The sequence below is a fragment of the Fringilla coelebs genome (assembly GCF_963513975.1).
Source record: "Fringilla coelebs genome assembly, chromosome: 2".
Taxonomy (NCBI): domain Eukaryota; kingdom Metazoa; phylum Chordata; class Aves; order Passeriformes; family Fringillidae; genus Fringilla; species Fringilla coelebs.
The window spans coordinates 5,427,324-5,451,007 of record NC_140029.1 but is presented as its reverse complement, the minus strand read 5'-3'; the positions used below and the strand labels follow the sequence as shown (position 1 = coordinate 5,451,007).

Genomic DNA, 23,684 nt, shown 5'->3' with positions numbered 1-23,684 from the left:
CAGTGAGGGGAGAAAAGCTCTCCCCATTCTCTCAGTGCCTGGGAGCAGGAGTGATGCTGCAGCTCCATTTGCCTGTCAGCACATCCTCCCACCCTCCCTGGTGCTCCCAGCACATCCCAGGGGATTCGTGGAGGATGCCCTCACCTGTGGCTGCCCAGTGACCCCTCCATGGTTCTATCCAGGAGAGAGGGGCATGGGAAGGGGTGCATGTCAGTTGCTCTTGCCAAATTGCCAAATTCTGGTGCCAACCAATTGCCTGTGCTCCCCACCCCGCAGGGATTGGGCTGGCACTGGTGGCTGCACTCAAGGGTTACCGCTGCATCATCGTCCTGCCAGAGAAAATGAGCATGGAGAAGGTCAGAGCTCTCTATGGTTTTACCCCACAGATGGGGAACATCTCCTTCCTCTCTCTCTCTGCCTCTCCCTCCCTGGAGCCCTTTGAACCTTGTGAGCCTTGCACACACACTGCCAGAGCTGCTAGTCAGAACTTTGCCTCTTGAGGGAAAAAAAAGCAGCCTGTGGTGGCCTGGTGGCTGTCTGGTGTCAGAAGTGCAGCTGGGAAAGCCAAACACAGTGTGTGGGTGCAGAGGAACAGAGCAGACTCTGCTGCATGTGAAGCACAGCAGGAGAGGCAGGCAGCTGCCAGGGCTACCCTGCCAGTGCTGCTCACTTCCCCTCTGACATCTGACAGGTCTGACTAGGCCTGACTATGGTTTTCTTTCACCTGGAGACACTTAGAGTTGCCTGAGCTGTTTGTCAGGGTGGTGTCTCAAGTCACTTGCACGAGAGCTGATGGTCAGGTGAACACAGAGTCCTGGAGATGGCAGAAATCCCTCACTGGTGAGCCAAGAGCCTCACAGACAGCTCAGCTGAACTCATGCCAGTGCAGCCAGACATGCACCCTGACCTGGCTCAAGAATGAGCCCTTCTCCAAAGTGTCACCCACAATTCAACCTAAATCTCGCTCAAGCTCAGTCTGGGTCAGATGCCACCTCCAGCTGCCATGGGCTTCATCTCCAGGTGTCCCAACACTCCCCTGTCCCACTGATAGCCCCATCTCCCAGAGGAGACACCCTAGGGCTGATTGCTCCTTCCCTGTCTTTGGGGAGAGAAGAGAAGGGGCTTAGGGCAAAACCAGCTTTTGGAACTCCCCTTTGCATGCTGGGGCTCCAGTCCTAGCACACAGGAGACCCTGTTCCCTGTCCAGCTCCCTCTGCCCTTTTCCTCTGGCCCCAGGGAGCAGCACACTGTCACCTCCATCTACCCTGTCCCCAGCCTGCCCTCCAAGTAGGACAGGGCACGAGGCCAGGCTCAAATCCCTGTGCCAGCTTCAGGCAGGAGGCCCTGGGCTGCTGGAGCTTGTCAGAGACAGCAGAGTCCAGAACTGGACATTGTATCTCCACATGATAAATGTCTCCCACATGCAAAGCTGCTCTGGCATCTGGCACTGCCCCGAGCCTGCAGGTTCAGGTTACCATCCCTGAGTGGGATCAGCTGTGTGCAGCTCCTCTTCTCCTCCCAAAGGTCGATATCCTGAAGGCCTTGGGTGCTGAAATCGTCAGGACGCCGTGCACTCGCTTTGATGCCCCCGAGTCCAATGTCCGCGTGGCCTGGAAGCTGAAAAATGAAATCCCAAACTCTCACATCTTGGACCAGGTAAAGGCCATCCCTCCACTGGATCCCCTTCCCAAAAAAAATTATAGGGTGCTCTCCAAGTGTGCCTGTGTTTGGGGGCTCCATTTGGACTGGCACCAGAGGCAGATTTCATCAGTGTTTTATGGCATTTGAAATTTAATCGCTCCTCTGCAAAGCTCGGGGGGACAGAAACAAAATAAGGGACACTTCCAAACCTGCAACACTTCTGCCAAAGCCTGGATGTGGGTGAGGCTGGGTTTTCTTGCACAATCCAAGGACTCCTCAAATTAGATTTAACTTTGACCTGAAAAAAACCCCACTTTTTAAGCCTAGCTAGCAGCCTCAAAAATAAACCTCATGCTGTAAAGGGCAAACCCTGGTGACTCATGCCAGAGGTTCCTACAGGGAACTTGGTCCCCTTGGGACCAAGGAGGGCACTTGGTCTGACCCCTGAGTGAGGAGCCCCTGGAGTGCAGGAAAGTCAGGCAAGCTCCTTCCATCTGAGAAAAAAGTAGCTCAAAGTCTGGATGACCTTTTCAGCTCATTTTTTGGTCCATGGGTGTGAACGTGGGCTGCACAAATATCACTGCTGCAAAATCCCTCTGTGCATGAACCATCTGAACCACCCCACACCTAAGGGGCACCAAGTGCTGGAGAGTGGAGGTTCGTGGGCATATTTAACCTCCCAGTGTGGAAAAAACCCAAGTGGGCTTGGAAATCTGTGCCAATCTGTGCTGACTGATCATAAGGACAGCTTCTCACACCCACAGTTCCCAGCCTCTGAATCATCCCCACACCTAAGGGGCACCATGTGCTGGACAGTGAGGGTTTGTGGGCACGCTTAACCTCCCAGGTGGGCTTGGAAATCTGTGCCAAAGGGCCAAACAGGAGGAACCTGTGACCTGTCCTGGTGGGGTGGGTTTCCCCCTGGGCAGGGAGAGGAGGGGGCAGCTGCATGCTTTGGGTACAGCTCTGTCAGGAGCTGTTGTTGGTTTGGTATTTGACCTGCTCTTCTCACGGTAACCCCTGCTGTTCTCTGCTGGAATAAACAGTACAGAAACCCCAGCAACCCCCTGGCTCACTACGACACCACGGCCGAGGAGATCCTGGAACAGTGTGAAGGTACTGTCTGTGCACAGGGCTGCAACCCTGTCTGAGAGGCTTCATTTACATCATTTATTGACCTGAATGTCTAGAAACAGCCCAAAGGGCCTCTGGAGGGGGCAGGCAGTATTATCTTAATAACACTGACACACAGAGTGTAGCAACCTCTCCTAATCCACCCCGGATCCACCTCAGCCTGCAGGGCTTCCCAGCTCTCCCCTCCCATTGCAAAACCTGGGGGAGGACACCAGAGGCTTAAGGAACTCAGGTTGAACCTAAAGGAGACAGAACACGTCTCTTGGTGGCCACAGTGACCTGCCAGCTGGGAAGGCAAGAGGTCCCACAAGACTTGGGAGGGGAATATAAATCCACCAGGGCATGGCAAGGCTGCATCTGATCCAGCACTCTCATTTGCAAATCAAAACAGACTGAAACCTCCCAAACAAATGCCATTGGAAGTGAGGGCTGGGCGAGGATAAAGGGCTAATCCCAGTCCATGTTTGTGCAGATAGAAGTGAAATTTACTGCCAGTTCTGGGAGCAGTGTAAAGCGTGACCAGGACTTGGGTGTTTTAACTGGAGAGCAGTTATCAGAGCTGTAAAGCAGTCAGGTAACAATGGCAACAAGAGTCCCAGCCTTGCCTCCTCTACAGTGTCAGGGTTTGCTTCAGCTGGCTGCCAGCTGTGGTTTGCATGTTCCCCTTTCCCAATGCAGCTGCAGCATCAGGTTTTGAAGGCCAGACTCCAGTTCTGCTCTTTCCAGCCCTAAATCTGTATAATTTCAGCCATGCCAGTGGGGCAGCATGTGACAGAGGCAGGTGCCTGGGCAGAGCTCAGCCCTGCCTCCACCGTGGATGCCAGCACAGGCTGGAAGGTTGTGCCTGTTAGTGATATTCATGAGTGTCACTTGCTTTGATATGCTGTGGTTGGAAGAGGTGGATGTGCTGAGATATTCCCTCCCCTTTAAGCCACAGAATATCCTGAGTTGGAGAGGACCCACAGGGATCATCAAAGTCCAACTTCTGGTCCAGGACACCTGAAAAGTCACACCATGTGCCTGAGAGCATTGTCCAAACACCCCTTGAGCTCTGCCAGGCTGGTGCTGTGACCACTGCCTGGGGAGCCTGTTCAGTGCCCAGCCACCCTCTGGGGGAAGAACCTTTTCCTAATACCCAACCTAAACCTGCCCTGACACGTCTTCAAGCTGTTCCCTCTGCCCAGTAGATGCCAAAGATGCAGAAATCATGGAGACCTGCAGTGGGAGATCTGGAGGTCACCTTCAGCTCCCTGCAGTGAAGCAGGACCAGCTGTGCTCAGGTCCTGCAAGCTCATCTGAGCTTCTGCACAGGACCAGGCTGTGGCCACCAGCATGGCCTCTGCCTGACCTCTGCTCACAGGGGTCTGGGAGACACAGGCTCTGCACCTACACAGGGCTGTGAATAAAGGGCAGATCCTGCTGGGGGCTGTGCTGAGCCCTTGCAAACCTCTTTGCCCCCTGGTCTGCAGGCAAGGTGCACATGGTGGTGATTGGGTCTGGCACAGGAGGAACCATCACTGGTGTGGCCAGGAAGCTGAAGGAGAAGTGCCCAGAGTGTAAGGTAAGGCTGGAGGCAGGTTTGCCGGGGTTTTCGTGGAATCACAGAGGGGTTTGGGTTGGAAGGGACATTGGGGGTTGTCCCATTCCACCCTCCTGCCATCAGCAGGGGCACCTTCCACCAGACTGGGTTGCTTAGAGCTGGCCTTGAACAATTCTAGGGATGGGGCACCCACAACTTCTCTGGGCAACCTGTGCCAGGGCCTCACCACCCTCACAAAAAGGGATTTCTTGCTATTATCCAATATAAATCTGCCCTTCTCCAGCTAAAAGGCATTCCCCCTTGTCTTGTCCCTGCATGTCATTTCCTGCCTAACCCCACAGCTCACCTGAGGAAGTAGTTTCTGTCTGCACTTATTTGTTTGTTCACAGCAATCCTGGCTTTTGTTGGAAGCAATTTGGTGATGCTTAGGCTAATCTAGACCCATCCAAGTGCTTTAGAGACCAAAGTTTCCACAGCCCCAGTAAAATCTCCCCCTGCCTGGTGCCTTGCCCTGTGCAGGATACTCTGGGGGACACAGAGAGCAAATATATATATATTAATATAATATATTGTACAATTATATATATTATATCATTATATATATTATATGATATAGTATATATATAATATATCTTATATCATTATATATATTAGATAATATTATGTTATTATATATTATATAATATATATTATATAATTATATCATATCACATTACTATAGAAAGAGAAAGGATAAATCAGAAGGTTAAACAAGAATGATAAAAACTCATTACTGACTCCAACACAGCTGATGGTGATTGGTCATTAATTAAAAAAAAATCACATGGAACCAATCAATGATGCTTTACTTGTTGCTAAACGGTTTCTAGACTACATTCCTAAGCAATCAGATAATAATTGTTTTCATTCTTTTTTGAGGCCTCTCAGCTTCCCAGAAGAAAATCCTAAAGAAAGAGGATTTTTCAGAAAATATCATACTAACAGGGAGGCACCTCAGCCCAGACACAAAGCTGTAAATATCCAGGGAAAATCACCAGAAATCAGCATCAGCCAGCACTGCTAGACCCAGAAAGGGTGTCTGTATCCGCAGGTTTCCACAGGTTGGAGCTCACTGGCTGGCTTCACCTAGAGCAGATTAAGGAGCTCTGGCACTGTTCTCAGGGTTGGGCTTTGGAAGTGGCAGGCTCTGCCAAGGGGGTGATGACAAACACCTTGAGAGTGATAACATTTTAAGCCACCAGTCACTTCTGCAACAGCTGAAGGCTACCTAGGATCTATTTAAGAAGACATGGAAAGCAGCACCCTTTTATCCTGGAAGCTCTCCATGCTGCCACTGATTAAGAATATTAATGAATATCAGGGGAAGGAAACATTGCTGATAAGTGTGAGAAACAACTGCTCACTTTGAAAATTTAAAGAGGTTTATTAAAGCTTGACAAAAATACAACAAAGGACTACAGAAGGAAAAAGCTGCAGTGCTGGGAGCTGCCCCTCGTGCACACCTCATGGCCAGTTCATCTTGAGGATGGATGCTCAGCCTTTTATACCCTGGGGGCTGCATCAGCCAGCCCTGGCCCTCCCAGAGTCTGTCAGTCAGCTCTCTGTGCCATTTATCAGTGCAAACTGCTCTCTTGGGGCTGGATTGGAGGGCAGGTGTTGCCATGCTCACCCCTAAGCACCCCCAAGCTTTTCCATGCCCAACTGCCCCAGGTAAGGGACACAGGTGCAGCTTCTTTGTAGCTGTGCTAGGCAGCCCAGGCTGTCTGATGGTCACAGTGCAGGGGGGAAAGGGAACCATGGGGAGAACAGAGGGCATCCAAACCACAACAACATAACTGTACAGCACTAAAGCTTTTCTTAATAGTCACATGTTATCTTTTAATTGTGAGAGCAAATCATCTCATTATCTATCTATAACATAAGTGTGGGGGTAACTTTTCCTTTGAGTTTTGTGTTTGGCTGTTTCTGAATTCCCATCTTGGTTTGACAAAATGCCTTTCCCTCCCAGATCATTGGTGTGGACCCTGATGGCTCCATCGTGGCCCTGCCCAGCGAGATGAACAAGAGCAGCACCACAACCATTGAGGTGGAGGGCATTGGGCACGACTTCATCCCCACTGTCCTGGACAGATCTGTGAGTAACCTTGGGATATTGAGGCAGGTCAAACCCCCATGGTAGGGAGAAATTATGAGAAGGACTCCACTGATATCAGAAGACTAATTAATTGCTTTATTATACTATATTATTCTATATTATATTACACTATATTGCATTACATCTAAACTGAATCTGCCAAACACTCCACTGCCCAGAATCTTGTGGCTGTCAGCCCACAGTCCCCCCACACACACACCTGGCCCTGGCAGGCCAAGGAAACAAAACACCATCACTGGGTAAACATCTCCATACTGCATTCTGCTTTGGCACAAACGCAGGCACAGCAAATGAGAAAAGAATTGTCCTTCCCTTCTCTGAGGTTCAGAGAGTATGAAACCCAGAAATATTCTTGGGGAGATGTGCCTTGCTTTTCTCTGTGAAGAGAAATGTGGTGACACTCTGAGGAGGGGCCTCTGCCTGCTCTCTGCCTTGCCATCCAGCCTGCTCCCAAGGCCAGAGGTGTGGTGGCCCTGATGTATCTTCCTAGCGCAGAACAAGCTGTTGTGGGGGGATTGGGACACCCACTTACTTTTTGAGTAACTCTGATTACAACTGACTTATGGTTTGTTAATTTAAGATTTCCTCAAATTCAAAATCTTCCGGCCAATGCACCAGAGAGTGTGGTAGGTTTTGGTGCTGGTCAATCACTAATGTATTTACTTCCTGCTGTGAGATAGGCAAAGCAGGTTCAAAATTTTAAAAGGGTATAAAGAAAATTTTATTAAAAGTAATTAAAAGAAAAAAAAAGTAGCAAGAATCAAAACAAATCCTTCAGAGCACTTCTTGTCCCCCCACAGCCTTTTCTTTCTCACTGATAATGTAAAAAAAGAAATCCTAAAATTTCCAGTCAGTTTACTACCTTTAAAATAGTCTTTCTTCAGCTCACTTAGGGAGAGAAGTCTCTCTTGTTAAGGTTATAGAGACTTTTCCACTTTTCCAAGAGATAAAACACATGTGTCTTTCACAGAGGCATATCCAGCTTCTCAGTAGCTCAACAAACTGTCAGTTACACAAAAAGCATTTGCCTCACTTCCCTAAATTCCTCCCATACCAAATGTGGCACAGACCCACAAGGAGAAGGCAGATAGAGGTGAAAAGCAGGCATTTAACATGGTGTGAGTGTCCTCTGCTCAGCCTCACCGTTGTTCAGGTGTGCCCCTTTGGCTGTGATCACACAGATGTCTGTGCTGGGGCTGCTCCTCATCACCTGCTCTCTCCTGAGCCTTCTCTGCCTCAGGCACCACACACAGAGAGCAGAAATCCTGCACCATGCACAGGCTGGACGACAAGATCCAAGCAAGACAACAGATCATGAACCTTGCAGCTCTCGTCAAGTTCCCTCTCAGTGTATCAGCTGCCACAGAGCTTTAAATCCCTAACACAGGCTCCCTGTGTTGTCCTGGCCTCATTCTAGAAAGGTCCCTCACAGCCTCAGACCTGTGGTTCTTTCTGCTTCCAGGTGTTAACTACATCACCTGGCTCTAGAGCTGTCACCTTCATAATCCAGACTGATTCTTGTAGCTGGATCTCATTTTGGCAAATTCTGAATCATTAATGTACCCTGGCCTGGGACATCATAACTGCCCTTCCATATCCTAACTATGGACCTGTCAGGCATCCCTAACTCTCCAAGGAAAGGGTGCTGGAAAGGTGTGGATGTCTGCAAGCAAGAACTCCAGACCATGGATGTTCTGACAAATGCTTTCAGCAAGTGTGGAAGGCAGCTCAGAACTGCCAGATGTTGTGTGCACCAGCACCATGGTGCACCTCAGAGGGTCAGGGCAGCCTGAAATGACATTTCCAAGACTCATCCTCCTTGCTTTCCTTCCAGGTGGTGGATCAGTGGTACAAAAGCAATGACAGAGACTCGTTCCTCATGTCCCGCCGGCTGATCAGAGAGGAGGGGCTGTTGTGTGGTAAGCACAGTGCAGCCACAACAGTCTGTCCTCTTAACAAACCTTCTGAACCTCATCCTTTTGGGACCAAAACTCCCCAGAGGAGGTGCCCTCTGCATTTTGTGTCTGCTGGCTCAGCAGGGCTGGAAGGCTGAGCCTCGGGCAGCGCAGAGGTCACTGCAGACTCCAGAGGTGTGTCCCTCAGTCTGGTCGGGGCTCTGACTCATCAGCCACAGTAATTATAGAAGGAATAATTCTCTCCTTACTGGAGCACTTTTGCAGTGGAACTGGATCTTGGGGCAGTGTAGAGTTACAGAGGCTGAAGGGAGGATTAGTGGGGCTCAGGGCAGGACAGGTGAGCTCTGCCAGCAGCTCTGTGAGGCCGTGCTCGGTGTCACTGCCACACCAGAGGTGCCAGCTTTGGACCAGCAAGGTCTGAAAGCAAAGAAAGTGTGAGATGTTCTTACTGAGTATTTCTCCCCGTGCCAACAAGCTGTAAGTGATCCCACTGGCTTCCCAAAATGAACAGGTGCTGTCAGACAGACCCTGCCTGTACCCTGAGAGCCTCCACAGAGCATCAGCCTTGTTTTCAGCCTTCCCTGACACCAAGCAAACAGACACAAGTTTGCATCCAGGAGCAGACACTACCTAGCTGATAAAAGCCCTGAGCTCTCCTATCCAGGGAGTTTTGGAAAAGATCAGCTATATATGTGTAATGAAACACTTAAATGTTGATTTAACCTAGCAGGCACGGAGCCACTGTGTTTCAACAGAAACCACTTGTTTGAACTCAACCATAATTTGTGAACAGCTTCATGTTCCCTGAGCTGCATTTTTCAGGGCCGTTCCTCGTTTGTTTGAAAAATGTGACCCAGGGATAATTAACCTGCTGTAAAATACGTGCTGCCTTGAATGCAGGGTGTAATTGGCACACAGATAGTGGAATGTGTTTGACTTCCAGTACTCAGACTGGTGGTGGAGGAATTGCCTCCGTAAAGCAGGGAGCTGCTTTCCCTACGTGCAGCAAACCACATGCGTGCACACAGACACGGGGAGCATTCAAGCCTTCCCATCATGTTGGCCTGGTATTCCAAGCATGAATGAAATGTTTATGGGTTGTTTTTTTTTTTGAGTCTTTACAGTGCTTTTAAAGCCAGTCTTTGGCTGCCAAGTATGTCAGCCAGAAGCTCCAGAACTGGCGTGATCTTCTGCCCATGGGAAGGGAGGGTATGGTGTGGGCAGCGTGTTCTGAATGTCCCTGCATGGCACCTCTCAGACCTTGGTCTGCCCACAAGAAATGGTTCCTGAAGTCCATGAGGTGACTTTCAGTCTGCCTCTCCAAAGCCCAAGAGCCACCATATGAGCCCGTCCCATCAGTCCCTACCTCTGCCTGGCCCTAAAGCCTACAAGGCTTTGGGGTTGATTGTCCTCCCAGCCCAGTGTCCCAAGCCACCCTCCCACGAGGCTCCACCTCTGCACCCTTATCTGGGGCAGCCTGTGCTTCCCACTGCAGGACAGTGGCCCTGGGCAGCCCTGACCCTTGTCTCCCTCCCCTTGGTGCCCCTGCAGGTGGCAGCTCGGGCAGTGCCATGTCTGTGGCTGTGAGAGCTGCCAGGGACCTGCGGGAGGGCCAGCGCTGCGTTGTCATCCTGCCCGACTCCGTCCGGAACTACATGTGAGTGTCCTGCTCCCTCCCCTGCTCCCAGCACCAGGGTGGGAGCTCCCAGGGCTGCCTGTGACAGCAACTGAGCCCAGGTGCTTGGGGTTCTGGAGAAACACCCCAATAAATCTGATAGCAAGGCACATGGAGTGAGCCCAGAGCTGGGAGTCTCCCTCACAGGGGAAAAGCAAAACAAACAGCAGGGAGGAACAGCACATCAGCATGGCAGCCACCAGGGGATGGGTGTTGGGACACTTGGGGTTTATTTCCTCTCCTCTCTGACTCACTGCAGGGAGCAGGACTCAGCCAAGCTGCACTTTCTGAGCGTGCATGCCTCAAGTGAGGAAGGCAAATAGCTGGCGTGCTTCGAAGAGTTACTGAGCACCCCATGCTCCTGTTGACCTTAAAAGGGGCTGAGAGCAGCCAGCTGCAAGAATCATGAGAGCCCCGGGGGCAGTGCTGTGGTCTGGTGCACGGAACAAAGCATGACTTCTTCTGGAAGCCTCACAGACTTGCTCTTTGTTGGTGATTTCTAGGTCCAAATTTGTGAACGATCAGTGGATGACAAAAAATGGGTTCCTAAATGACGCCCAGGAGCACAAGCCTTGGTAAGACAACTTCTGCCGGGATAAACTGTGCTGAGGGGATCAGCTTTCTGAGTCTGAAAATCATTATCTTCAAAGGAAAATGCTCCTTTTTAGTGTTTAGGACAAACACAGTAAATTCCAGACCCCTCTGGGAAGGCTGTAATGTCAGCTCCTCTCTTTTGAGTGGTTATCTCTCAGCTCTCCAATCAAAGTCTATAAAGGAGCCAAAGTAGCTGTCCCAAAGTAGCTGATCCACTCCCACGTGGCAGCCACCTAAACCCTCTGAAATCCTCTCTCTACTCCACATCTGATGTTCAAAGGACCATCAGGTTGCTGGGGAGGTGGGTCCCTGTTGTAGCAAGCCTCCTTTCAAACAGCTCTGCAGGTCTTTTCAGGCATAAACCAGGAAATTTTCACCTTCCAGAGCTGCTGGCCAGAAAAGTTGGCCAACTCTGCTGTCCCTTGGACACCATGGGGAAAGAGTCCCCTCAGGGAGTCACAGGCAAACTGCTGGTGCCAGTTGATGTGTGGCTGGGCAAATGCCAGTTGTACAGAAAAGCTCTTGGTCTAACCCTAAAGACAGCAGGTATTACTAATGTCGCCTTTTCCTTTACCAGAAGTTATTGTAAAATATTTCCTAAAAACTTAATGCATTTCCAAGGCTTCTTGTGTCTGGTTAGAGTTGCTCTTGGCCCTTCCAGGCTCCAGCATTGCCCTGCCTTTTCTGCAAGGACTCAGGGCTGAGGTGTTTGGGAGCTGCTTGTGCTCCCCCACAAACCAGCTCAGCTTGTCCCTCATAAGTCACACGAGCATCTCTGAGAGGCTCTCTCCTGCAGGAGCTGCAAATGCTGCCTTGTGAGGACCAAGGATACAGAACAAAGGAGTGAAACTGGTAGGTCACCCATTTATGAGCTTGAAGTGAAGCCCTCAATAGCTTCCTTGGATTCAGGACAGCTCAGCACCTTGTGCTGATCTCATCCCTGCCTCTGGAGCTGCATGAACACTGGGCGTAGGGAAAGCTTGGCTTCAACAAGACCTGGCCCTGGTGGCATTTCTGCTTTGGCTCTAGGAGTGGGGCTGGCTTTTCAGGCAGACAGGCTGTCCCTCATCTCCTCTGGCCTTGCCCCCTGCTGAAGGCCACAGCTGTGCAGCAGTCACAGCTCAGCACTGCCATTTGTCTTCCAACAGGTGGTGGAACATCAAGGTGCAGAAACTGAATCTCTTGGCCCCTCTCATCCTCCTCCCAGAAGTCAGCTGTCAAAAGGCAATTGAGATCCTCCAGGAGAAGGGATATGACCAAGCTCCTGTTGTTGCTGAGTCAGGGTAACTATTTCTGCTCACTGCAGATGGGCATTTGTACAGGAAAATCAGTCATGATGAAGCTCAAGTCCCATTTACTCATTCAGAGCTGGGACTCTTGTGTTGGACTCCGATAATTTTAAAAAGATCATCTGCCTCCTTGGGAAGATTCATCAACAAAACTCCTATAAAAGATCCAGTTACAGCCCAGTCCAGTGCCCACCAAACCAGAAGATGCTGGATCAGTGCACAGGCAAGGGGAGCCCAGGGGAGTGAGAGCTGGAGGGAAACCCACACAAATAAGCAGCTGGGGAGCCCTCGGGTTTTCCTTCTCTCAGCTGCTAAGTCCTGGACTGCAACAGCAGATTTTAACTGCTGAGAAGCCAACAGCTTGGTGAGGACAAAGACTTCCTTGTTCTGCTCAAGTGAGGAGAAACCTGGTGCCTCCCCCTGACTGCAGCAACAATTTAGTTGCTGACTTCAACCAGAGCAGTTCAGCCCCTACATAAAATGTGTGTTCTACCTGAGGTCTGACCTTCTGGAAAACCTCTCTGTTTCCTTACAGGCTTATTTTGGGAATGGTGACCCTCAGCAACACCCTGAGCTCTGTGCTGGATGGAAATGTGGAGTTCTCAGACCCTGTCACCAAGGTCACCTACGACCAGTTCTCCAAGGTACCACTGAGGCCAGGTGGTGTCAGCATGTCTGGGGACAGGGAGAGAGGGAGAAGTGCACCAGCAGCACCCTGGAGTGTGAGAGGAGCTGGGAGAAGAGGTTGGTGAGAAGGCAGAGAGGAGTGGGGAGGGCCATGGTGACATCTTGGAGATGAAAGTAAGGACAGGCCCCTGTAAAAGCCCTGCAGAGCCAGCACGGCTCAGATATGGGAGCTTTTCACACCAGGAGCCAAGCACTGAGGGGATTTCATCCAGCTGGGGAAGCAGCACCCTCCAAAATCAGAGCTCAGCCATTGCCCGGTAAAGTAAAACATTAAATGTTACATTTTGCCCTGTTTAGGTCAGCCTGGAGGACAGCCTTGGGAAGCTTTCCTGCCTCCTGGAGAGCGACCCCTTTGCCATCGTTGTACACGAGCAGATGCAGTGTAGGTACCTGCAGAAACTCCCCACTGCTTGGCACAGGTGTTTGAGAGGGGAGAGGGGAAATTCTCAAGCTGATTGTGGCAGGTGTCAGTACAGCTGCAGCCTCTGAGCCTCTGCCCCACGAGGGGATTCTGCTCTGCAAAGCCCTGGAACTGCCCACTCCTCACCCATGACTCCTCCTGACACCACAGGGATGAGGGGACAGGGGGCAAAGATAGCAAGGGGGAAATTAGGGATCTCTGTAGACTTCTGTAGCCCAGGGGCAAGGTCATAAGGAGCATTTGGCCACATCAGGTAAAGCCTGGGTGGAATTCAGGCACCTAAGATGAGAAGCTGAGAAGAACTGGGGTGAGCATGAGCAAACCCTGTGGCACAGGGCATCAGGGGCAGCTGTGTGTGAGCCTTCCAGGGACCATGGCTGGGTGGAGGGATGCTGTGCCAGCCTGGGAGCACCATTATAGCAGGTTATATTGGTTTTATTCTCAATCCACTGCACAGCCACCTTCCCCTTGATGTACAAGCCAACCCAGCAGAGTCACTTGCAGCAGCAGGATTGCTGACAAATCACAGCAGGGATCACCCCTTGTGCCTCCTCTGAGCCAAAAAAGGTGTGGTGGCAGGTGCTGCTCAGCACATATGACCTGGCACACCTTTCCAGTGCAATTACACCAAAAGGAGCACAGATTTGACCTTGGCTGGGAAAAGTGAGCAACACGAAAAGCAGTCAGAAGGGCCACGTTTAGGTCTTGTGAATTAGAGCTGAAGGGTGTAATTAGGCTGATTTGATGGGATTGCACACTGAGCATGCAAAGCATCCCTCAGGTGAGCAGTGGGTGGCTCCAGCAAGGGGCTGCCTGCTCAGCCTGAGGCCTCCAAAACCCAAACATCCCAAACCTTCCCTCTCCAGGGCCTGTTCTCCCAAAGCCCCATCAGCTCTGAAGCTTTGCAAGCCCATCTATGTTCCCACAACAGGTTGCAAACAAAAATCTGTCACTCAAAACTGCCTTTGGTGCACATTTCCAATTCAGTCACCAGAATTAATGCCAGGCAGTTTCCTTTCCCAGCTATGTTGTCATAAAATAAGGAGTATCTCTTCTGTATCACATTTTGATGTAAATTAAAGGGTATCAGCAAATTAAATGGCACCCATCAACAAAAAATATCAGCCAGCTGTCTGCAGCACCTCTTGCTCTGATTTTCAAACACCCACTTGCTTTTCTAGAGCTGCTGTTTAATGCTGTCACAGTTACCCCCTTATTTATTACTTTCTTCCCACACCTTTGGAGCTTGCATTTTATCTTGTGTTTGGGCTCTGGTGGCTAGTTTCACTTTTATTTAAGAAAACATTTATCAGACAGTTAAAACAATTATTGAAGTGCTGTTTCATTAATGGTGGTGTAGGATGTTATGAGAACTGAGCAGAAAAGTGCTTGACTGCTGCTTTTAGAGAATCTCATTAGTTTGCTCTGAAAAGTTCCGTGGTGATAGGAGCAGGACTGGAACAGAGGTTGGCTAAAAACAACTGGGAAATTAAGTTTCCTGCTCTGGGAAAGGTGGGTTATTTACAGCAAAAACCTCTCTGGTGTGATCACAGTGACCTGACTGAGGCTCCATCATCATTTCTGTGGAGGTAGAGCTCAGACAGATGCTGTCCCTGTTGGGGTTTTCTTTAATAAATGCACAGCAGCCTCTGCACAGCTGGAAGGTGCTGAGGGGGCTGGTGGGGGTGGTGGGGTTCTTTTCTATTTTTTTGCCACTAAGCTGGAATTTTCTGTGCTTCCAGTCAGCGGAAATGGCAGCTCCTCCACGAAGCAGACTGTGCTTGGTGTGGTCACATCCATGGATCTCCTCATCTTTATCAGCAGGAATGAAAAGAAGTAGCAGAGCAACTCGGCTGCTCCCCTCCTCCAGCAGGTCCAGGTGTGCCCCTGAGCCCAAACCACCCGGGCAAGGGAGCCTCTGGCCCAGTGCAGCCAATACTTCCTCAAAATGCCCAGGAGAAATTTGTGATGTGTTATATTTGTCTGCCAAATGCCACCCAGAGTATCACTAAAGAGGAGATAACTGAAGAAATTGTGTTTAACAGCCACGTGTGCTCACACGGAGCTTCCCGGGGCTGGGCAGGGAATGTGGGAAGGCCAGCATGGGAAGGGGGTGGTTGTTCCTGCCCAGAGTTTAGCAGGAGGAGCTTTGGTGAGTTGGGCAGCTGCAGGTACCTGTGCACTGCCCGTGGTGCAGCTGCTGAGGGTTATCCTTGGGGCCAGAGCCATTCCTGCCACAAGAGCAGCAGGGCTGGGGGCAGGTCAGGGCACTGCTCACCCTTCTGCCCCTCTCTGCCCACCCAGGCAGGCTGCAGGCACCCCCAGGAGCCATTCCCCCTCACCCCTGGGGATGTTTGCCTCCAAGAAGGCAGCAGGAGAGTGTGGAGTCTTCACTTCTGTTTGCCAGGCTCGGGATTAAACGCATGAGATGGTATTTCTTGTTCTGGCTCAGATGTTTATTAGTTCTTATCTCTGTTACAGTCTCACAAATCTTGAGTTCTGCAGCACTTTAACAAACTAAAAATGGAGCCCTGCCTCTCTCTCTACAAGGCCTTTTAAGGATAAACTCTCCAATTAAGAAATGACGCATAAATTATTTTTACTTTTAACCCAATAACCAACCACCCGTGCCCCACAATGGGGACTTTTAAATCCAATTACACAAAACCACTCAAACCCATGGAGAAGAAGGTGAAGAAGGAGCAGAAGAAGGTGAAGCAGAAGGACCAGCCTCTGCCCTAAAACATCCAATTTGCTTTATATCTATTATTGTATTTTCAACCCTTAAACTCTAAGTTTCCCATCCTGTGACATTACACATTTCTATTCAAACTCCACACCCACAATCCCAGCTCTATCATTCCATTTTGGAAGCTTTCTCCACAGCCTCAGGTCAATGCAGTGTTCTCTTGGGGTCAGTGCCTGTCAGCACAGAAAGCCCAAAACTCTCAGCAGCCAGGGTTCCAACAGGAGAGGTCTGACAGAGCCCCAAGAGGTGAAAGGTGTCAGCAGGAGGGGTGGGAAGGAAAAGCTGAGGGCTGTGATGAGCTGAGGGGATGAGGTGCTGGGCTGCTGGGGGATGGTCACCCCTGTGGGGGAAGCTGGGCTTTGGGATGCACCTCCCTCATCTCTGGGGGAGTTGGTGGCACTGGGTGGCCCCTGCATGGTGAGGGGACAGTGAAGGGAAGCCAAACAAGGAGCAAAGACTCAGTCACAGAACTGTGAGAGGGGCCATGGCTTCATCCCTGAATATGCATCCTGAGAGCTCCTTATCAAGGGCTGGAGGGGAGGGCAAGGCTTGGTCCTAATTCTGCTGTCAGGCCATTGTGTTAATGAAGGTCAGAAGAGCCATTTGCCATGGCTACCAAAAAACTTACATGAAAACAAGTGTCAAAGGTGGGCTGTGGGAGCAAACTGAAGTGCCATTGAAACCCAGTTTGGGTTTGGGGCAGTTGCTCTCGAAAGACCCAGAGAGGTTTACAATCTTTCTGTAAGTTTCTGGAGCTGCTTCAAGATGGCAACAACCAATTTCAGTTTCAGCTAAGTGGCTACTCCATATTCTCAATTTAATCTAGTTTGTACAAGACTTTTATTAAGTTTTAGAATGCTGAAGTATTTACATTTAGGAAAAGTGTCTCTGCTGTCCGTTGTTTCCTGAGTGACACGGGCTATTACCAGATTTTCTGAGAGTTTTTGCTTGAGCAATAACCATATTTGTCCAGAAAAACAAACTGATTAGCTCAACCCTCATTGTACCATATTTATTTTACCAATTCTGTTGCAAAGTGAAGCATGTTAGTCCATGCATGTGTTCCAAATTCACATGAGTAAGTCTGAAAGTGTCCTGTAAGTGCCCTGTAAGTCCAGGAAGCCCAGACCTGAGTCTGAATCTGGACCAGCCCGGCTGTTATGGATTACCCCAAAGCCCAGTGCTTCCAGCAGCAGGGCTGCAGGGCAGACAGAGGCACTCCAGCAAAGGTGAAGTAACCTCTGAGTATCCACCTCGAACATTTACAACTCCTTCTCTATGTTAACTATGAGTGTGGGAGCTAATAAAGGTGGGTGTGAGCTCCAGATACCCCAGGATTGCTCCACCTGGGCTGGAGCCGGGCTCACCAAGGCACTCCTGGGATCTCCTTCCCCTGTCCCTGGGGCTGCCCTTTGCAGGCACACCTGACAGGGGCACTGCCCTGCCCAGGGATGCTGGTGCTGTGTCTCCTGATGTTTGCCAGGCTGTGACCCTGAGGATGTCCCACAGGGCTGGGTGACTGGCTGTGCCATCCTGCCCACCGTGTCTCTGGTGTGGAAAAGGCCTCAGGAGGCAAGGGAGGAGTTTTCATTTGAGTTGTCTGCAGAAATCCCTGCAGGACCTATGAACATGTGCCCATGCAGGGTCAGAACCCAGGACATCCCTCTGGCTGTCCTGAGCAGCCAAGATCCCTGCCAGGGGTCTCAGAGACCCTGGCACAGAGCCCAAAATGCCTGTGGCTTTGATTATGACCCATGGAGCAAGTTACCATCCCTAGATGAAGATCTGCAAGCCACGACAAATTAAGTAGCATGATAGGAAATTTATCACGGGGTTAAAAAGTAGATTTTGGGGTTTTTTAGAATGGGGGTTCAGGGGGCAAGATGGAGGGATCTGGGTGTGTCCTGCCTTTCTCCTTCTTCTTCTTGGCCTCCATCTTCTGGGTGATGTTGGCACTTTTAGATTGGTTTAGAGTAGAAGCTCACTGTCTATCATAGGTGATAGGCATTGGAAAGTAATTGTAAACATGTTACATGTAGTTTTTAGTATATAAAGATAACACCGCCCTGGGGGCAGGCAGAGTGCCTGGGACTGTCCTGCTGAGTGGACCGTGGCAGGACAGGAGAAAGAATTTTATAGATAAGATACAATAAACAACCTTGAGACTGAGAAATGAAGAGCCCTGACTCCTTCTTCGAGCACCAGGCTGGGAAAAGAGACTTTCCAACTTTTCTCGGGGTCACTCTGAGCAGCTGGAGACCCCGAGGCAATGCAGCATCAGTGGCAGGAGCAGCATGTCTGAGTGTCCCTCCCACCATCCTCTGTCCCTTCTCCACACATCCCTGGGTCTCTCCTCTGACAGGGATGACTCCCTCTGGATAAAAAGTCCTTGGAGTTCCTTTTCCTTCCCCTAGCACTGAGTCCCTGTCAGTATTTTATGTCTCAGGGAGAGGCAGCTGCCCAGCTTGGCACAGCTCGGGTGGGGCACGGGGGATCTGGACCAGAGGGATGGGGGTTTCCAGGCCTCAGGAGCCATGAGAGGGGAGCAGGAGGGGGATGAAGGCCAGGCAGCATCCCAGCCCACTGTCCTGAGTGAGTGCCCAGCTCCAGCGCTCCCTCAACCTGCAGGTCCACCCCTGCCCTTCTCCCAGCACCTCCTGCCCCAAAGGGTGAGCGGGTGTGTGCTGCAAAACCCTCCCTGCTCTCCAGCCCCATCTGCCCCCAGATGCCTCTGCTCTGCCCCTCTGTTCTGCAGCACTGGGGGCACATTTCCAGTGAGATCACCACTACACCAGTGCATTTCCACACCAGGAGAAGAAGCTCAGGCTGCCCATGCTGGTCAGGGCACATCAATTTGTGCATCCCTTCTCTGCTGAGATCCTCGGCCTTGGCTCCCTGCAGCTCATTCCAGAGGAAAACAAACCTCAAGGGCTTTAAAGGCTGCATGCCCAGGGTGTGGCACAGGAGAGCTGCCCTGTCCTGGGAAGGTCCATGCCGCTGCTGGCTCCTGCATTTTGGGGTGCATCACCCCAGAGCTGGCTGCATTTCAGCTGTGCTGCCTTCCCAGAGCTTTGAACTCATTTTGCTCTCCCTGTGGCCCCTGGTGTCCCTGTCCCCAGCAGTCTGTGAAGCACGGGGGGGCTGCTGGTGCTTCAGAAACCGTGGTGAGGTTTGCCCCGAGGGGCGTGGGGAGCCAGCACAGAGCTGGGATTAGCCTGAGCTCAGACAGAACCAACACCAGGAGCAAGATAAGCATCTCGCTGGCCCTGCCCAGCACCTTGGCGGCTTCCCCGCCTCCCCTTTCGCCCCGCCAGGGCTCCACCGTGCAGCCGCATAAATAGAGGTGCGGGCGGGCCGTGGGGCAGGAGCGGGGCCGCCTCCCGAGGGATCCCAGCGCATCCATCCCCAGGAATCCCAGCGCATCCCAGCGCATCCCCGGGAATCCCAGCGCATCCCAGCGCCCGTCCCACCCTGCAGGTAACCCGGGAGCCACGGGGACCGGGGCAGGGCCAGCCTGCATCCCCAGAAGGATGAACATTTCCCCAGGGAATAGCGGGAGGCTGGCGGTGCCGCTCAGGGACAAAGGCACGGCGGGGTTGGCTGGAATTGGCTCTGTTGGAGGTGCCCCGAGTCACTGCTGGGTGGGGTCGGGTGTTTGGGCCATGGATGGGGTTGGTGAGGTTGGGGTGTGAGAAACCTTCTGGCACGACTCGGTGGTGTTTGGTGGGGGTGTCCTGCTCTGTCTGCGTGGGGCAGCCAGGAGGGAGCTCCTGGGGAAGGGAGATCTCTTTCCATGGGGAGCACATCTGGGTTCTGTGCCAGTCCTCCGGGAATGGCAGTAAACCAACCACTAGATTGAAATGTGTGAATGAAAGGAAGGGGCAGAACAACTCCAGCAAAGATAAAACAGGTTTAAGTAATTTAAAGTAATTTAGCAGAAGCTTGCTTTAAAACCAGAAATGCTTCAAAGTCTCTCTCTTTTTTTTTTAATTGATAATGGATGGGATCTGTGCTTTCAAGTTTTTTTCTTTATGGTTATGCAACTTGCAAATGTTTTTTGTTTAAGGAGATATTGAGAAATGACTGAACAGTTGCATGCCTGCAAGAGTAGGAAATTTGGGTTATCAAAGGGTGATGATAGAACTGTAATCAAAGGTGGCAAGGGAAGAAGAGACCAGAGCTGGAAGGACCTAGTGCAAGAAGGAGGAAAGTGTCTTTAATACATAAGGGCACTCAGACAGAGGGAAGGGATCAGAAGAAAATGCACTTAAAGGAAACACTGATTCTTGAAAAGCTGGGGAAAAAGAAAAGAATCCTCAGCCTTTAAACAGGAACAGGATTCAGCATGGGCTGCCAGGTGCTGTGCACCCAAGGTGTGAGTGAAGAAGGAGGAGGGAGCAGGCACAGGGAGGGAATTTCATGCCAGGACTGACCCTCTGAAAACCAGCTGAAAAAGAAATGGAGAAGACAAAGAGGTGAGTCCCACAGGAATGCCCAACATTGGAAAGATCTTCCTTAAGAAAAAAAGGTTTTTGCAGTTGAAATAGAGATGGAGTGACCCCCTTGGCTTCCTTTGAAGGAGCGAGGTGGCTGGGAAAGGCAGGCAGAGGGTGGCACAGCAGGACAGGCTGGGAGCTGACACCCACACCTGGCGCCTGGAGCAGCCACAGGACAAGGCACCAAAGCAGACAGTGTCTCTGTGAGCCCTTCTTCTGTCCAGGCCTGCATGCCTTCCAGGAACAATTAATTAGTCATTGAAGTGCAAATTATTAGCACCAACATGAGGGTGCAGGGTGGGCTGTGCCCAGCTGTGCCCACCTGGGTGAGCCCCTGGGGATGGAGGGCACTGTGGCACAGCCAGGTGGGATTTTGGGAATGAGAGATTCTGGTTCAGAGCAAACCCCCCTGGCAGCTGATGCTGTTGAGTCAGGGATGGAAAGGAAGGCTCCAGTCTTCAGGTGGATGAGAAGGCTCACTTTAATGAAAGTAAAGGGTCTTTTATAAAAGTGTGACTTCCTCAAGTGATACTTGACTGGTCTCAGAGTAGAAACACCTCACACTATTGGTGACTGTGACCAGCACACTGTGAAGAACCATAACTATAAAAAATAGTGACAGAAAGAGAGATGAGAATTGTTTTAATTCTTCCCTCTAAGGTTCCTGGGCTTGGCCTGGGAGAAATTATCTCTGTTCTTTCTTCGACTGAGTTGAGAATCTCTGCAGGCAGCTGTGGGTGACCCAACCTCCAGCCACGGGCTCCTCCAGGAGATGGGGCAGATCCCCTTGGGCTCCTCCAGGAGATGGGGCTGATCCCCTTGGGCTCCTCCAGGAGATGGGGCTGATCCCCTTGGCTTTAAACTGTGGAGGGGCCAGCCCAGACCCGGGACCTTCAGTGTGACACGCCCTGTGTGTGACACGCCTTGTGTGTGACACTCTGTGTGTGTGTGTGACACTCCGTGTATGTGTGACACTCGATGTGTGTGACACGCCCTGTGTGTGTGACACTCTGTGTGTATGTGACACTCTGTGCGTGTGACACTCCATGTGTGTGTGTGACACTCTGTGTGTATGTGACACTCTGTGCGTGTGACACTCCATGTGTGTGTGTGACACTCTGTGTGTATGTGACACTCTGTGCGTGTGACACTCTGTGTGTGTGACACTCTGTGTGTGTGACACTCTGTGCGTGTGACACTCTGTGCGTGTGACACTCCATGTGTGTGTGTGACACTGTGTGTGTGTGTGACACTCCGTGCGTGTGTGTGACACTCTGTGTGTGACACTCCGTGTGTGTGACACTCCCTGCGTGTGACACTCTGTGTATGTGACACTGTGTGTGTGTGTGACACTCTGTGTGTATGTGACACTCCATGTGTGTGTGTGACACTCTGTGTGTGTGTGTGACACTCCGTGTGTGACACTCTGTGTGTATGTGACACTCCGTGTGTGTGTGACACTCCCTGCATGTGACACCCCCTGTGACTCCTGCTCCCATTCCCCCTTTTCCCCCCAGACCCATGGCTCTCCCCGCCGCCCTTCTCCTGTGGCTCTCCTGCCTCCTGCTCCGCAGCGCGGCCCCCAAACCCACCTGCGACCCCAGCGCCTGCCCGCCGTGCCCCGAGGGGGACCCGGAGGTGACAGCCACCCCGGCGGCCACCAGCTGCTGTCCCCCGTGCCCGCTGCCCTGCGCCTGCCCGCCCTACCTGCAGAGCGACTGCGAGATGCAAGGCTTCCCGGGCGGCCGCGTCCCCGCCGGCCGCTCCTTCTACACGGACTTCGCCCGCCGGCTGTGCACCTGCGGGCCCGCCGGGAGCATCGCCTGCCGCCCGCTCTGCCCGCCGCCCGAGCCCGCCTGCCGCGCCCTGGGCAGCCCGGTGGCCGATGGCTGTCCCCGATGTGTGTGCTACGACCCGGAGGGGATGGCGGTGCCCGCCGGCTCCTCCGTGCGCCGCGGCTCCCGGCAGTGCCGCTGCCCTGCCCTGGGCGGGGAGCTGCGGTGCGGAGAGCCGGGTGCGGAGGAGTGATGCTCTCCTTCCTCCTGGCTGTCCTCCTGGGCTCCGGGGCATCCTCGCTGAGAGGCTTGGAGAGGAGTGATGGGTTTTGTCTTTGCAAGCTGCGGGTCTGTTGGTAGATAAAACTAGCGCTGAGAGATGAGAGAAACAATGGGGAGGGTTCTGCTGATTGATGAATGGGATTCCACTGATTGATTAATGGAAAAAGAGATTTTGCTTTTATGGATAAGCTTTAGGGTTGGGCAGTAAATGAAATTGGGCGTTGAAAGGTGAAAGAAGCAATGGGGGGGGAAAGCCTAAATTCCCTAAGAATTAAAAATTAAAAGGGAGGGTTGTACATTAGAGGGGAATCTCTGCTATCAGGCATTCTGGGCAGTCTGTACCTCTCAAGTACCTCAGCCAGTGGGGAAAGAGAGAAGGGAAATGTGGCTGGAAATTGGGATAAAAAGGAGGCTGCATCCTCCAAAAATCTGAGATCCCAGGGGAATGCCCCATGGCCTCTCCCTTTACTCCAATAAAGTAAAAGGACTCCTCTGTCTCCTTTTTGGACCCTTTGAACAGCATCAAAGGATCCCTGAGGACCTGGGGGTTGCTCCCCTCTGGACAGGGGGGATGCCACATTCTCTGTCATTTGTAGGCCAGGGCAAAGTGTCTGCAGGGGGTGAGCTTGCTTGCTTGTCAGGTTTGTTCCACAGGTACAAACTGACTGCTGCTATCATGTGACTGGAGCAAACACAGCTGTTTATTTATTTGGAAGGTGATTCTGCTTTTGTATGTGTTTGTGTTTACACAGGCTGTTGATATTAAACTCACTGGATGAACTTCCTGCCAGGAGTCAGGCTTTTTTGTTCTTGTAATTCTATTGCATGGTGGGACCAAGATCAGGAGGCTGACACCTTCCCTCCAATCTTTTGGTGATGTGGGAGGAGTTGGTGGGTGAGCACAGCTCTGTGTGCTCAGGAGATAAACCCCTCTCCTGTCTCCATCCTCCGAGCAAAGCCTGGCTCACACGGGGATGGTGGCACTCAAGGCTCTGTCCTTCACAGCCACCTTGGTCCTACCCAGGGCTGGCCCCATTGCCAGTCCCAGTTCAGCAGGAGTGCCCCAAAATGTGTCTCAGGGACTGTGTCCTCTGGATACAGACACAGGATACAGAATTCTGCATCTTCCAATTCTTTGACATATGTAAATACACACACATATAAATATATCTATATATAAACCCCACAGCTTCATCATGTTAAACAATTAACACATGTTAATTGTTTAAGGATTGAATAAAAGCATTGTTACCAATGAGCTTTTCAACTTTTACTGAAAAGGACACATATACTTTCTTCTTGTCCTAGCTGGTGCTACTTGGGCCACACA

At 51.4% G+C, this 23,684-nt stretch overlaps 1 protein-coding gene across 1 annotated transcript in view; it reads left to right on the top strand.

Annotated features, from left to right (window-relative positions):
* The window catches only part of LOC311166395 (cystathionine beta-synthase-like), a gene marked incomplete at its 5' end in the record, with an annotated part of 33,287 nt that extends 18,346 nt beyond the window's left edge, over window positions 1–14,941 (top strand). The window contains 12 exons of the mRNA XM_084226341.1: window positions 277–356; window positions 1,525–1,656; window positions 2,688–2,757; window positions 4,245–4,336; window positions 6,324–6,449; window positions 8,305–8,389; window positions 9,938–10,043; window positions 10,565–10,636; window positions 11,804–11,938; window positions 12,480–12,588; window positions 12,929–13,013; window positions 14,795–14,941. Coding sequence (XP_084082467.1) covers window positions 277–356; window positions 1,525–1,656; window positions 2,688–2,757; window positions 4,245–4,336; window positions 6,324–6,449; window positions 8,305–8,389; window positions 9,938–10,043; window positions 10,565–10,636; window positions 11,804–11,938; window positions 12,480–12,588; window positions 12,929–13,013; window positions 14,795–14,892 — 1,190 coding nt within the window. The 3' untranslated portion in view covers window positions 14,893–14,941. The remainder of the gene's footprint in view (window positions 1–276; window positions 357–1,524; window positions 1,657–2,687; window positions 2,758–4,244; window positions 4,337–6,323; window positions 6,450–8,304; window positions 8,390–9,937; window positions 10,044–10,564; window positions 10,637–11,803; window positions 11,939–12,479; window positions 12,589–12,928; window positions 13,014–14,794) is intronic.
* Window positions 14,942–23,684: the final 8,743 nt, after the last annotated feature.